Source organism: Argopecten irradians, chromosome 6, assembly GCF_041381155.1.
Source record: "Argopecten irradians isolate NY chromosome 6, Ai_NY, whole genome shotgun sequence".
Classification (NCBI taxonomy): Eukaryota; Metazoa; Mollusca; class Bivalvia; order Pectinida; family Pectinidae; genus Argopecten; species Argopecten irradians.
Genome location: NC_091139.1, coordinates 40,513,924 through 40,531,128, shown reverse-complemented (window position 1 = coordinate 40,531,128; position 17,205 = coordinate 40,513,924). Strand labels below are relative to the sequence as shown.

Below are 17,205 nucleotides of genomic sequence, written 5' to 3'. Positions count from 1 at the left end.
TGTTCATCTAAAGATTGGTTTCATTCTATTAAAAATATCATGAAAGAACTAATTCCCACAAAGAAAATGAAAACATTTTCAACACAAAATTAAAGTTGATTTGCATTCCATATTTTCATTAACTTTGCATAACTATAATCACAAACACATATAAGTTCACCTGTCATCTAGAAACCTCCCAAAGACAAAACAATTAATTATTTAGTACTTACTTATTCTACTTCGAATCATACGTTATAGTAACCACATTTCTATTTTACTTCCAATTTGAGCAATTCAAACCCAACGTCCTTATCACGCATTACACCATAACCAATTCAACCTTAACCTTGTCCCACTTTGACCATCCAACACTCATTTCCTAACTTTCTGAAAGCGGTAATAGGATTTGTCATTTAAATTCTACATTCTAATTCATTACTTTAAATAGCTTACCTTGGCCTTTAACATCCTCATTATAGTCGGTACTTTCCGCCGTCTCATTGTTCCCCGAAGATCGTCGGGACGATCCGGAATCGGACGACCACCTTCGACAACGACTCCCGGGACTCTCCGGCGGCATTAGATACGTTTGTTTCACTTTATGTGCTGGTAATGGCTGATCTACAGAAAATCGTTTTCGCTCGGACTTAAAACCATGACCGCCGGATTTGGAAATATTATGCGAGTGTCGCCGACGCTCACTCGGACTGTTCCTGTCATCAACTGTCAGTGTGTTGTGTGAAGACCTCGTTCCATATCCAGGAATGGACATACGATGGCCGGGACTTATTAGAGGTGGACTTTGTGGGCGCTGGACACCGTAATTCCACGAATCACGATGGTGATCAGCTTGCAAAGGTGTGAAATAATAATTATTGGGGTTTGATTGTATGAAGCCTCCTTTTCTATTCCGTTGTGGTAATTCCGTCTGCGGGTCGTCGGGCTTGAAATACACAGACACGGACCCACTGTGGACGGATTCGTCCGAATGACGGCGGACACTAGCATTGTGATCAGTCGACACATTGAGACGTTGCATAGAATGAACGTGAGCACAGGGGCTAATATTTCCGCCATTCACAACATAACCGGAAGTGATGTCACCATTATATATAGAATCCTGATCCTGAACATCCGTTAATAGTTGTCTTTGTTTGAGAGACTTTCGCCGTGAACTGTTGCGCCTTTGAGCTCTTTTTTGTTTGGCATGCGTTCGTGCGCGTTCCACGGAATCGTCTGTTTCACTATCGTTGTCGGAAGGCGACGAACGAGGTAGGAAGGAACCACTCCGTCGCCTATTCCGGTTTTGCAGGTTTTTGGACCCACTTCCGTTCATGGCGATAGATTTGCTTAATTTTCCAAGATCATGACAAGGTTCTGATGCATCGAAACACGACGAAGAATCTACACTTGTTTGATTCTGTAAAAGAAGAAAATACACAAACTAGAATGGAGAGAACTGATAAACAACTGCGAGTTAGGAAAGATGATAACGCCATGATAGGTGTATAGAGCGGCGGTGACAGAGCCACGACTGAGACTGATAGCAGCACCAGGAGAAAAGGCAAATGAGGATAGCGTGGTATATAATCTGTAATCAATGAAATCCAAATCGATAGTAAAGCCAAATACTATACATCCCCCAGACACTTTACATGTATGTAAACGGTGCAACACCCTATAAAGTCTATGTCATTGACGAAAGAACGCCAGACGTGACAGTTCCTCGACATCCCAATTTATCAATCATAATTCACAAAACAGCGGTAAATCCGTCAGTTTCCTTCCCTCGCTTTATGAAGGACATAATCTATACACAAACGATTTTCTGTCGAGCAATTAGTTTGACCAAGCTAAGTAGAAAATTGTGATTGGACTGACAATTCTCAAATTTTGTAGTTGAGGAGGCCATTTCATGTCTTATACCCAATGTGTCTCATCACTCAGACGGTGTGGAATTCGATTTAAACAGTGTCGCCTTGTTCGTTCATGAACCAGTTGTCAGTTAGCAGGCGACAATGGCCCTTTATTAGAGAGACAGTTGACCGTTACAAATGACGTATTTCGCCTTTACAAAGGGACTTGATTCGCCGCTTCAAGGAACAGAATCAAATTTGGACTCGGGGTGGGTGGGTGGGGGCTTAATTCACCAGTAAATGTGGCAGTTATGATATTGCAGTTGCATGAATTTCTGTCTTGGCATGGGCAATGGTTAGCCATTACTAGGGGGCATCATTCGGCCTTATAAAGTCACATATTTTGCCCTTTATTCAGTTTTTTTTGTCATTATTTTGTCTTTGTTTACTTACAAGGCTTTCCTTTCAGCTCACATATATATCGCGTGGACGATCGTTCACGAAAGCATATCGATCGTGACCATAATATATTTGCACTGTTTACACCGCGTTATCAAAAATCAAATCACAGTACTTAAAATTGTTGTGAATAAAACGACTGAAGTTATGGCTCTAACAGCTGGCAATTCTATTTTTAAAAGCTGTCCATTTAACGAGTATTGTTGATATATCCGCTATACATCAGTGCTGCTGGCACATGTCAGCCCAGGTGTGTCATACCCTGTATGTTCATTATATGTAATTATCACACCCTTGTCTCTACGTAGTCGGCTGTAAAGTACATGTACATATGTAGTTAAAACACCTAATCCAGCAGATAGACGACTTAAGACATGATCAACCAGGGCTGACATGACTGACATCACGTCAAGTTCCGGACTCCGGAGTCTATTTTCAATTTCTTTATCTTTTCATTTTAGTTCCAGACACCTGGAGTTCAAGCGAAGGCGACAAAACCAATAGTTCGAAAACAGGAAAGAAACCAATAATGTTCTTTTTTCAACAAAACAGAGAGAATTTGATTCATCAATTCAGAGAGCCTGACGGATTCACATGCATGGTCATTGCCGGCTTACACCAATTTTGTTTAACTGTTTTAATGAATCTTTTCTGGGTTTTGCTGCAATAAAGTTGAGGAATGATTTGTACTGGTTTCTTAGTTCTTTCCAAGCGTCCCATGTTTTGCAATGGATCTATAATATCAATGACATATTAAAGCGGTGAAGCATCATTAGCGATGATACACGTATATACCTGTCGATAATGTTGGTAAGTGAATTATCATGATCGATCGCACACGTCCATGCACACAAGCGGGTGTCATATATATTAATTATCCTTTAGAACAAAGAAAAGTGGCGCCAATGTCTATATATACACATTGTCAGATAACAATAAAATTACAACCTATTTAAAAAGATATTTTATCAAACCTTATAACATGTAAAACCTGACAATAGAGACTTTAGGTAATGTACAGGGTTTATTGTTATAATAAGAAAATTATTATAATAAGAAAATTATTGTTTATTTTCAGTTCCAACAAATTTAATTTTAAAAAAAAAGGGGGGGGGGGGTTCGCAAAAATAAAACAGTGTGCTTATCCATTAGCCGCGGTATACTTATCATAAGGTAAGGTAATACAGCGTTCTTATCCATCGATTCGCCGCGATGTCTTCTGTCGCTGTTAGGTTCTGAATTTGTGCCGTTGATTCTAATTGATAATGTTAGAGGGACGATTACGTTTGTAATTTTAAACAAGTAATTACATTGCAAACATATGATGTGGCTATGAATTATAGATATCGGAGCCAGGTCGTTATACTTTCATGAAATAAATATTCAAATAACACGCAGTACATTAGGTTTGGATACGGCGGTATGGATGCCTGGAGTCAGTGATTTAACAAACCACAGATTGAGTAAGGCGCGCGAGTAATCTGTCCCCCTAATTACCCGAATCAATAGATCGATCGGATACATATAGTTATCACATGAGGCGATATACACCGCCTATAAATTAGCTACAGAGAGGTCCAATTACGTACGTATAACTACAACATTCTGTCAATCAACCGTCAGCCAGCTGGTCTCTATAAATGGCGGTGCTTACACGGACTGTCGCTCACCATACCAACATGGCTTGTTTAGAAAATCAATGGAGATTCATTAATATTTCTTGTCACATTTTATGTTTTTATGTGTTACTCCTTAATCACCAATGTTGTATTAGATTTATTGCACTCTGCGAAGCACAAAACTACTATACAGTAACATTTATTTCATACAGAGCGACAACACCACATGCATGTGACAAAATTAGCCCGACAATATGATGGAGCGACAGAAGGACAACGTGTGATACCGCAGTTCTCCAAAATCACCTAAAACTCTGTCTTCTTGTTTTGATGGCATGTGGATTGTCTTTTAATGACACGCTAAATTATTGGCTTTAGTTACAATAAAATATAAACTTTTGCATTGTTTAAATAGAAATCTGATTCCTAATATTTCAAAATCAAGCAAACCACCATATTACTTAAGTCCATGTTCAACTATGGTATGATATCCTATTTCCAAAAATCTACATGAGAAAAAAAGTTCGTCATCACTTTTCACCACACCATCCCTAAAGCAGAAAAAAATATGATTCTATAGGTACTAAAGCAATGGCTGTATAGTTACATCTGTATCAGAAACATGACGTTATGACTGTATAGTTACATCTGTATCAGAAACATGACGTTATGACTGTATAGCTACATCTGTATCAGAAACATGACGTTATGACTGTATACTTACATCTGTATCAGAAACATGACGTAATGACTGTATACTTACATCTGTATCAGAAACATGACGTTATGACTGTATTCTTACATCTGTATCAGAAACATGACGTTATATTTCAATTTTCACTGAAGTTTGACTCAATAAAACTACTTAAAAATCCGGTTTCATTTGCTCATGAACTTGGATATGAGCTTGGGTATCTTAACATCAGTTTTCGCGCAAGAAAATATTTTATCTAAACCTACTTTTGCCGAAGAATTCCTCCTAGATTAGGCCTAGATCTAAACAGCAGTGGTTTAAAAACAAATTGCAAATATTACGGACAGTTTTCTACATTTTAAAAGCATTTTTATGAATTCTCGTTTTACTGACTCCGTGACTCTTGTGTATCGTTCGAGTCAGCAACATTGCCTTCCGAAGCAAAATAAATGAAATGTGCCATGTCCCGTGTGACGTGTGTCGAAACTACGTTACAGTCTCAGTTACAAACAAATCATGAAATACTATATAAAAGTCATTGAGTGTTGATTTACCTTTAATCAGTTGTTTAACTTGTGTCAAGGCTAAAGGCTACATAAACCACTAGAACCTTTCCGTTCCCATCACGTTACGATGACTCCATTTTGAATCGAAGCGGGAGACAACCGTATCACACAGTCTAGACATTATCCTTCCGCATCTTCTGCGGACGATTTTTGCAATCACTTCTAAATCTATTGTAAATGTTTTATGTTTCATCTGGATTACATTGATGATAAAGTTGCTTTCTAAATAAATGTATAATAAATTGTAATATATGCGCTATTTATTTTTAATTAGTTGTATTCTAATGACGCACTATTTTCTTTTGTCTCTCGTCGTAGACTTGCACAAGCCCAGAAACAAGATTTTTTTTTTAAACAAAAATCAACAAAAATCTTATACGATTGAATTGATATATAAGGATTGAATTTCAGAGTTCATTCAATTTGTTTCAAGAGCAACTCAATTTATCACCCCATGAAATCGACCCAAGCAAGATTCAATCCTTAAATGACTGTATACTAACATCTGTATCAGAAACATGACGTTATGACTGTATACTTACATCTGTATCAGAAACATGACGTTATGACTGTATACATACATCTGTATCAGAAACATGACGTTATGACTGTATACATACATCTGTATCAGAAACATGACGTTATGACTGTATACTAACATCTGTATCAGAAACATGACGTTATGACTGTATACTTACATCTGTATCAGAAACATGACGTTATGACTGTATACTTACATCTGTATCAGAAACATGACGTGATGACTGTATACTTACATCTGTATCAGAAACATGACGTTATGACTGTATACTTACATCTGTATCAGAAACATGACGTTATGACTGTATACTAACATCTGTATCAGAAACATGACGTTATGACTGTATACTAACATCTGTATCAGAAACATGACGTTATGACTGTATACTTACATCTGTATCAGAAACATGACGTTATGACTGTATACTTACATCTGTATCAGAAACATGACGTTATGACTGTATAATAACATCTGTATCAGAAACATGACGTTATGACTGTATACTAACATCTGTACATGTATCAGAAACATGAAGTTATGGCTGTATATTTACATTTACTTGTCATTTACTTCTACTATATAAACTGACTAAGACAAAGTGAAGTATATGACGGTATAATGACACCGAAAACGTGACCATTATGACGTCTCTATCGGAGGTGTCTAAGTCCTGTTACTATAACATGACGTTATGACTGCATACTTACGTCTGTTACGGAGTTGTCTAAGTACTATTACTGTAACATGACGTTATGACTGCATACTTACGTCTGTATCCGAGTGTCTACGTCCTGTAACTGTAACATGACGTTATGACTGCATACTTACGTCTGTATCCGAGTGTCTACGTCCTGTAACTGTAACAGGACGTCATGGCTGTATACTTACGTCTGTATCGGTGTCTAAGTCCTGTAACATGACGTTATGACTGCATACTTACGTCTGTATCAGAGGTGTCCAAGTTTTGTAACTGTAACATGATGTTATGACTGTATACTTACGTCTGTATCGGTGTGTCTAAGTCCTGTAACTGTAACATAACGTTATGACTGTATACTTACGTCTGTATCGGAGGTGTCTACGCCCTGTAACTGTAACAGGACGTCATGGCTGTATACTTACGTCTGTATCGGTGTCTAAGTCCTGTAACATGACGTTATGACTGTATACTTACATCTGTATCAGAGGTGTTTAAGTTCTGTAACAGTAACATGACGTTATGACTGTATACTTACATCTGTATCGGGGTGTCCGAGTCCTGTTACTGTAACATGACATTATGGCTGTATACTTACATCTGTATCGGAGTGTCTAAGTCCTGTAACTGTAACATGACGTTATGACTGTATACGTACATCTGTATCGGAGTGTCGAAGTCCTTAACTATAACATGACGTTATGACTGTATACTTACATCTGTATCGGAGGTGTCTAAGTCCTGTAACTGTAACATGACGTTATAACTGTATACTTAAGTCTGTATCGGAGTGTCTACGTCCTGTAATTGTAACATGACGTTATGACTGTATACTTACATCTGTGTCGGAGTGTCAAAGTCCTTAACCATAACATGACGTTATAACTGTATACTTACATCTGTATCCGAGTGCCTACGTCCTGTAACTGTAACATGACGTTATGGCTGTATACTTACGTCTGTATCGGAGGTGTCTACGTCCTGTAACTGTAATATGACGTTATAACTGTATACTTAAGTCTGTATCGAAGTGTTTAAGTTCCGTAACTGCGACATGACGTTATGGCTGTATACTTACGTCTGTATCAGAGGTGTCTACGTCCTGTAACTGTAACATGTCGTTATGACTGTATACTTACATCTGTATCGGAGGTGTCTACGTCCTGTAACTGTAATATGACGTTATGACTTTGTACTTACATCTGTATCGGAGGTATCTAAGTCCTGTAACTGTAACATGACGTTATGACTGTATACTTATATCTGTATCGGAGTTGTCTAAGTCCTGTAACTGTAACATGATGTTATGGCTGTATACTTACGTCTGTATCGGAGTGTCTAAGTCCTGTAACTGTAACATGTCGTTATAACTGTATACTTACATCTGTATCCGAGTGTCTACGTCTTGTAACTGTAACATGACGTTATGACTGTATACTTATATCTGTATCGGAGGTGTCTACGTCCTGTAACTGTAACATGATGTTATGGCTGTATACTTACGTCTGTATCGGAAGTGTCTTCGTCCTGTAACTGTAACATGTCGTTATGACTGTATACTTACGTCTGTATCGGAGGTGTCTAAGTCCTGTAACTGTAACATGACGTTATGACTGTATACTTACATCTGTATCGGAGGTGTCTACGTCCTGTAACTGTAACATGATGTTATGGCTGTATACTTACGTCTGTATCGGAAGTGTCTTCGTCCTGTAACTGTAACATGTCGTTATGACTGTATACTTACATCTGTATCGGAGTTGTCTACGTCCTATAACTGTAACATGACGTTATGACTGTAGGCCTATACTTATATCTGTATCAGAGGTGTTTAAGTTCTGTAACAGTAACATGACGTTATGACTGTATACTTACATCTGTATCGGGGTGTCCGAGTCCTGTTACTGTAACATGATGTTATGACTGTATACTTACGTCTGTATCGGAGGTGTCTACGTCCTGTAACTGTAATATGACGTTATAACTGTATACTTACACCTGTATCCGAGTGCCTACGTCCTGTAACTGTAACATGAAGTTATGGCTGTATACTTACGTCTGTATCGGAGGTGTCTACGTCCTGTAACTGGATCTTATTCCTGATTTGGTTCACCATGGACGCCGACCTGTTGCCAGGAAACCATTTCCCGCTCTGACATACAAATTCCAGTTTGAGTTGACATATATTACACCTCCACTTCCCTCGGACATTCTGTGGAAAGATAACCAAACATAAGGTTTGGAACACTTGCCTCACCAACCCTACAGCGTCGTCTCAATCGCTGTATTTAATTACGATGATGAGACTATATACATTACTGTCATTACCAAATCATTAAGTTGTCGTAAAATGAACGGTCGCTAACACCATTTTAAAACACGTCTATACTAACATGTGCCGGCCGGCTTCCGGCGTCTGATTGATTCGGACCCGACCTCAAACACTATACAGATAGAAAGGACTTTTGTTATTGATATTAAACCAGCCACTTCAGGCCAACAAGATTGATGTGCATCAAATTGATTTCTTTAAGAGCGTCATTTTTGTAAGCGATCTAAACACAAACGAAATTTTATGCATTATTTCATGACATTTTTCTTCTGAATCTTTTATTAAAAGTCCGCCCTCACTATTTTCCAATGTTTATACGATTGTGGTTTGTTCAGTGTTAGTTTTGTTTCATATCTAATCCATTTATCATGTAATCTAAGGACGGTCTTCTTGTAGAAGAAATCAAAGCAATGATCGAGCATTTTAGAAAAGATATACTCTGTACATGTATATACCTAAAATCATTTCAGGAAGACTACTTCGGGAAAGATATAAATAGCTAAGATCATTTCAGGAAGAGTCCTTTAAAAAGATATAAATAACTTGGATCATTTCAAGAAGGGTTCCTCCGAAAGCATAACTAAGCTTATTAATATAAACTTTATTTTATTCATTCACTTTAAGTCACAGAATACAAAAACAATCAAATAGATATAACATGAAATGGATTCAGAAACAAGTGCTTTACACTTATATTAATCCGTCTCCATAATAGACTCATCAGTTCTGCACGGCAATTAAGTGGAAGAATGAATATGAAATTTAGGTGTTAGGAAATGAAGAGATGAAAAGGGGAAAAGAAGAAGAGAGATTGCCAATGCCATTGTTCACTTTAAATAAATACAACTGTGAAACGATAACTACAGAAATGAATCATGGAATCAATCGAATCTCTTGGAGCTGATAATGAATTGTTGGACATATGTAAAAATCAAGGAATTTTCGCCATTGGTTAAATCATTGTTGCCAAAAAGTAATAGTTCTGTTGTAATAGGATGATTTAGGACAGCAAAGGAATGAGTTAATGAATTTTAAGTTTTGTTATTGAGGGACTGATTTTGATTTCATCAGTAAGTGCATTCCAAAGATTTATTACAGATGACAGAAAGGATTTCATGAAAAGGCTTGTGCGACAGGAAGGTGAACAGAAGTTATGAAGCTACTAAGCTTATTGAAGTATAGCAAAGGTAGTACATTAATACCAACTGCGTAAGTGTTCTGGGGTACGTGTTGTCCACTGGAGCACATTGCCAAAAACAATGAACAACTGTGGAACTCGCAGGGTAACTAGGGCGTGTCTCGCGGCAAGTGGACAGATCCGGGAACTTCTCATACAGGGAAACACTTTCAACTCAATACTAGACATGTGGCGATACCAAGAAGGACATAAGTGAAAATAGAAATGCGTTAAAAAGGAAGATTTACAATTGTATCACTGGAACAGTATTTACAGTTAGGATACCCTTCATGACGGTTCCAATAGAAGTCTACTTAATTCTTATCCAAGCTTGTTAAAGAAATTCAAAAGACCCAGTGATATGTACATAAATAGTTATTATCGGGGTTAATTGTCATTGTTTCGCTGGGAAGGATTCAAATCACGAATATCATATTTTAATGTTCCATTCAATGTTCTTTTATTCAAGATTTGGATACTTCCCAGAGGACAAATCGATGTGAAACCGGAAATGACTTTAATGTTTTGTCCCCGGTAAATCGAGTGATATTTTACATTATATCACATCCCTGGTACAGTCAAACAGAACTTACTTTTGTTGAGCTGCAGGTAAATTTCGATAAAATATGTAAATAAATGTACGTTTCAGTAAAACACGCACAGCAGGTTCGTTTCGTATTGGTTTCTAATCAGCAAATAATCATACCACCATGCTTACGATTGTTTACTGCATGTACTACTCCCAGCTGTTTTTGTTTTCCAGTTGTTTGATCGGAATTGACTTAACAAAAGCACAAACATTGATTCTTGTTTATAATTATATCACGCAAAAAGGATATATCGGAAGGCATTCCAATGCTGAAATGCCTGTAAATCATCATTAGATTCAACAGATTCTTTACATATTAAACTATACCAAAAGCAGATCTAATCCCAATCAACCTAATATATGTTACTGTCATTTTGTATTGGCCTCAAAGTGGATTATTAAAACACTTTCCTGATGTAGTAAATGCATACCGTTTGTGTTGAAGACGGTTCCACCGACATTTCAACTAATCCTTCAAATTTCATCTTCATTTCAAATTTTTGCAGAAATCAACTTTAATTGTAGGCCTATTTTTGTTAACACTTCACTAACATTTCAGCCAATGAGATGTGTCGTTACAAACGGCGATGCCATTTTACGCCCTAAGATGCTAGAATAACTGTAATAAGGACCAAAATAATTAGAAATAAAAGTACTGTTATAACATAGCAGTTCAAATCCACCAGAATATTCTAAATACATTTCATATACAAAAATGTACTATACTACCCATAGTACTTCCCTATCAATAGACACGTCTTATTGCTCAAACATTCAAACATATCTCATTTTGCTTTCAATATATCAATATATACAATGTAGAATTTGGACAGTGATTGAGTAGACTATAGGATGAACATGCCGCGCTATTAAGTTATTAAGAAATCAGTATAAACATTTTTTGATAAAACTAAATTTTAACTACATCTTCAAATACTAACAATATCGGGGTCGAATCTAACTTTTTGTTGATTGTTACGTATTATGTGGCTTTAATGGTGTCACAGTTAATATATATTTGCCTTTATCTAAAAGGACGCCACTTAATGCCATATGTGGTGACTGACCTACCTACGGCACTATTTATTACCACAGGTGATGTTTAACCAATTGGTACCACATGTACCTACCTTCTGTTTCCGTGGATTCCAATGCGGAGCCGCCGAGGAGCCACACCTGACACATACCCTCCTTCGACAGTCGTGACAAACCCTTCCACAAATTCCGTCCGCGAACTTTGTCTCGTGACACAGCCGACACAGACTGAGATCGATATACTTAAGCTTTCCTTTCCCACTGGCCTGCTGTCTTACAGCCCTTTCATAGGTATCGAGTCGGCGTTCCATCTCCCTGTATGTAAACACACATCATATTTCATTTATCTTAAATCGTTTTCCTGAATCATATCATCAATACACCAGAAATACTGTTAAGAAAACGTTAGTTGGCCAATTTTACTACGCGAAAATGCTTCTCGGGAGCATTTATGTACTTTTTAAATCAAATATGAAACAAGTCCTTATTTCACCCGAATTTCTGCGCACCATGTTTTAACTTTTAAGGAAAGAATTTTATCATAGAGAGAAAAATTGTGCCACCAAGAAAGCCCATCTACGGATAAAATGAAAGGAATGCTATCTGTGTGTTATCAATTAATGGATTGTGCATACATTTGAGTACAATGAAGAGAATTTTGTATGTAACTGGCTGTATATTTTGTGTTTAACTTTCCAACAGAAATCCCACCAAGTTTGTTTTTTAGCACTCAGAGATGAGACATCAGACATGTCAGACGTTTTTCAGTGTCAGCATCGTATTTGTCCAAACCCTAGTTACCAATACATTCGTCCGTCATTCGCACCCTTTTTGCATATGATTAAGACTCTTCTCCCGTCACTTTCAGATCTAATAAACTAGTTAACTCAAACTTTTTATTGGTATCTTCTTTTACTACTATTTTTTTCTTTTCAATTCAACCCTTTCATTAGCAATTACGTCATACACATATTATTCTTTTCAATATTCTCTTTTTTCACTTTCACTCATGTTTTCTATATATCTCGCGTTTATATCCAGAGTTCATACCTACTCATACATAAACACATACTTCCATGCTTAAAACCAACTAAGTTACTCTATACACAAATATGTACCTTACATACAATATTTCCACTATTTTTTATCTTTTTTTCTCTCATTTACCCCCTTTTGTATTGTTAAATGTTTCGATGTGTTGACCTTGAAAATTTGCTTTTCTGTCTTAGCCTTTTTTCATCATAGTGCTTTTCGTCGTTCTTTTATTTCATTTCTATGTGACATTTTAATACAATGTGGCCAATGGTAGATCTTGCCATATTCGGCTAATATGATATGAAAAGTATGATTACGGAGTTAAGAAAATCATCCAGTAAAAATGATGGGCGAAGTGCAAGAGTGATTGGACGATCCCCTACCGACAGATTGCACTTCCCTCAACATTCTACTCATGGCATATTAATTTGTGTTACATATAAATATAACATTACATTGTATGTACATACACTGTATTAATCAAGGCCTGATGTAGGTAGAAGTTAGAGGGTCAAATATCCCCCTTCATAAGTATATATATAGTTACAATGTTCTCTAATAAATTAATATAACTAAATCATTTAAGCAGTCCATTCCGTGCGATTTTTGTTGTATGACTTAAGACCCTTAGTTCGTTTTCAAATATTGTTTTTACATTAACATTTTTACGTTTTTGATCACTGGTATGAAATGCCTTATAAATTGAGTATCCTATTAATGTTAACAATATATTGGTTTCGTAGTGTGCTGATCGATTAATTTTATATCCAGTTATGATATTTTTTAATTTCTTCAAATTTACTGTGTATCCAAATGAATTAATTGATTCTTCTATATTACTCCAAAATTCGTCTTTGCATTCAATGAAATAGTGAAGATAATTTTCTTCTACGTGACATACATTACAAAGATTATTTTCCTCAATTTTCCATTGTTTTAAGTGTGTTTTAGATGGTATTATATTATGATATAATTCCCATCTAAATATTTTTTATGTTGATTATCTTTTAATTGACTGAAAACAAATTTCATGAGATCTAAAGATGGTTATGTATATTCAATATTAAGTCTCTTTTCCATAATTCATTAGTAATAGGGAGAATGAATTTGTTTGAAATGCCTATCTCATATATTTCTCTATTTTTTAGACTTGAAATTTCGATGAGGCATGGGTATTTTTTTTGAAACAGGGTATATTTTGCTTGATGATTTACCGCTGTTTTTACAGTTTTCACTGATTAATTTTATTTTCCATTCCGCTGGGATTGCTTTCTTTATTTGGGTTATTTCACTAATCCAGTTTCGTTTATCCAATAATTTTATGGAAATAATAACTTCGTCTATCCTCATTCCTTCATTAATGACATCGTCAACTGTAAATCCAACCAAGTTAATCACAAACAAATTACCGTCACTTGTCTTAGATACTCATGGTTATCAAATTGGTTACGACGATTGACAATATTACTTTCTGGTCTTAATTATGGATCTCAATGACCGCGTCCAACATAGAATATCGTGGTCTATTTCATTGGTCACATATAAACGGCAAATATAGTGTTAATATACAGGAATAAGATGTCTAATTCTGTATGTTTGTGTTTGATCCTACCTATCTATATTGACTTTTCCTTACCACGGTTGACGTGGCACAATGTTTACAATGTATTGGACAGACACGAAAAAGATGTATCGTTTACGTAATGGCATTTTTATGTATAGTTTTTAATGTGTTTACTTTTTATTTTATTCATTTTGATATCAAATAGAATTCAAAATTTGAAAATTTCTATTTTAATCACAAAAACTAATTATTTGTGTTAGTTGTTAAAATAAGGTAGGGGCACTGTTTTTAACCACAGTGATCTCATTGGCCGGCTGCAGTTGTATATGTTTGAATAGTAACGGCGAAATCCATATATTGATGTACAACGTCCCGAGAAGAGACACTTTTTATAGCCGGCCAATGAGATTGTAGCGGAAGCCTCGCTCATGCATATCCATACAGACAATATGAATTTTAATTAGATGATTTTTCAAGAGGCTAGAGTAATGTTTGTCATAATGGGGCTTAAATCGTCTTAATGACGACACTATGTATAGATGTGTAGGATGGTTTTGAAAGGAAAATTATCACTCTTCCCATCAGTAGTAACCGTTTTTATTATGATGTGCTAGAAATGTGTTTTTATAGCCGCTAAAGGTAGGCGGTTAAGAAATTTTGAGTCTTTGAGCTTGCCACCCTTCTCGTATATAGTACCATGTAGAGTATGGTTTTTATCGTGGTTTTTTATCTATACCTCTAAAACGTCTAAAAATGGCACTCTGGTGGGTCCATGATTATATTATCTGTAACTAATTCTCAAATCCTTGTGTTTTCAACAAGTAGTTGTCACACGTACGGGTTCACATGCACTAATAATGTTTATGTAACCATGGTGAATACTAGCCGCAATATACCGCTCGACTAGAGAGAACTTCTCTTTAGCTCGATCAGTTGAGCGTCAGACTAGTAACCCAGAGGTTCCGGGTTCTAATCATGGCAGAGGCAGTGATTATGTTTGTATCATGTCATGTGCTGTGTTACATTTGTAGCTACTTACATAAGTCTCTTTGCTTCATCTCGTTCAAACATTTCCTCTCTTTTGAACACTCTTTTTAACACCTCCAGTTCGTCACCTGTCAGGTGTGAAATATCCGGCGTAGGTAGGACAGGTGCCGACAGGTCATAGGAATCTGAATCCGACTTGGCGCCATGTTGGACTAAATTGAAGGCCGAGACGTTATCCGACTCGGTACTGTAGGACTTCCGGAGGAGTGACGCGGAAACCTTTTCGTGAGATTCACGTCTGTTTGAACATTGTTTCGAGAGAGTTGTATCATATTTCCCAGACACATTCTTATTGAATGTAGCGCTCGGATTAGATGATAAGTTGTTGTAACATTCAAATAGTTTTGGCGTAGGCTTTTTGTAAGACCCATGCTGGTTGGTCGATGAGTTGTCGTATCCATCCACTGTATTACTCCGCAGAAGAACCTGCACGATCAACAAACAAACAAGGATGGAGTCATCATCATGGAAATCAACAAGTTGATATTTGCTTTTTGCTTTCTTTATTTTTCTAAATTTGTTATCGTTTTTTACTCCGGCACTATTTCCATGACAACTGTAACCCAGATACCTATGAAAAATACCAGAAAAATTAAATTTTTCACTAGAGCAGATCCTTATGATAACCGTCTTTATCACGTTTTAGTACATTTTAAGTAAGAGTGTTGTATATTGATACTTACATCTTTAACTTTTTTTATATTAGCAGCCATAACCTCTATGATGACCTTTGTGGTTTGTGACGTCAGAAGTCATGTTGACCTTATGACATTTCCTCTGTGACCTCAGCCATGCCCTCTCAGAAATCGTTATCCATGATCAATCACTTAACACTGTATGACAGAAATAACATACATTTGATATTTGTGTACACAAGGTTGTTGTAAAGTCCGTGGGTTTGTACAACAGACGTGTTCAGCATTTCTATGAAATTATAGGCATTGATGAAAAACTACACGTACATCCCTCTAGACTAGCTACTTAGCTAGACAACCCTCTCTGTATAAAGACTACATGTTTAAAAAGACCATATGTTGATAGGATCCCAATGGACAATCACAACACAATTAGACTTCACTACCTCGCTGTATAAACTATGTGACACTGTCCCTTTAGAGATCTTTGTAGATTTTTTTTCTGTCAATGAAATTCAGTAATTCCAAAAGTCACGTGGACCTACATTTTCGGATACATCTTTGCTTAAGCAAAGCAACAAATCCGATGGCATGATCATCCAATAGATGTTCATATTTTACTATTAGAAAAAATTAGGTGATTACTGAATAGAGAGTAGAAAGTAGTAGATATGGAAAACAAATCATAGATTTACGCAGACCACTCAGTGGTTTGTTAACCCAAACAAATAAAGTGGTTTGTTAACCCAAACAAATAAATTGGTTTGTTAACTAAAACAAATAAAGTGGTTCGTTAACCCAAACAAATAAAGTGGTTTGTTAACACGAATAAATAAAGTGGTTTGTTAACACATACAAATAAAGTGGGTTGTTAACACGAATAAATCAAGTGGTTTGTTCACCCAAACAAATAAAGTGGTTTGGTAACCCAAACAAATAAAGTGGTTTGTTAACCAAAACAAATAAAGTGGTTTGTTAACCCAAACAAATAAAGTGGTTTCTTAACCAAAACAAATAAAGTGGTTTGTTAACACATACAAATAAAGTGGTTTGTGAACCAAAACAAATAAAGTGGTTTGTTAACACATACAAATAAAATGGTTTCTTAACCAAAACAAATAAAGTGGTTTGTTAACACATACAAATAAAGTGGTTTGTTAACCCAAACAAATAAAGTGGTTTGTTAACCAAAACAAATAAAGTGGTTTGTTAACCAAAACAAATAAAGTGGTTTGTTAACCCAAACAAATAAAGTGGTTTGTTAACCAAAACAAATAAAGTGGTTTGTTAACCAAAACAAATAAAGTGGTTTGTTAACCCAAACAAATAAAGTGGTTTCTTAACCAAAACAAATAAAGTGGTTTGTTAACACATACA

At 36.2% G+C, this 17,205-nt stretch overlaps 1 protein-coding gene across 2 annotated transcripts in view; it reads right to left on the bottom strand.

Moving 5' to 3' along the window:
• LOC138325885 (regulating synaptic membrane exocytosis protein 2-like) overlaps nucleotides 1-17,205 on the bottom strand; it is a 77,478-nt gene that overhangs the window by 44,141 nt on the left and 16,132 nt on the right. For both annotated transcript variants that reach the window (XM_069271862.1, XM_069271863.1), the window contains exons 2-6: nucleotides 15,877-16,026; nucleotides 15,186-15,619; nucleotides 11,643-11,862; nucleotides 8,471-8,626; nucleotides 436-1,402 (exon numbers count right to left, since the gene is read on the bottom strand). In XM_069271862.1, coding sequence (XP_069127963.1) covers nucleotides 436-1,402; nucleotides 8,471-8,626; nucleotides 11,643-11,862; nucleotides 15,186-15,619; nucleotides 15,877-15,906 — 1,807 coding nt within the window. In that variant the 5' untranslated portion in view covers nucleotides 15,907-16,026. The remainder of the gene's footprint in view (nucleotides 1-435; nucleotides 1,403-8,470; nucleotides 8,627-11,642; nucleotides 11,863-15,185; nucleotides 15,620-15,876; nucleotides 16,027-17,205) is intronic.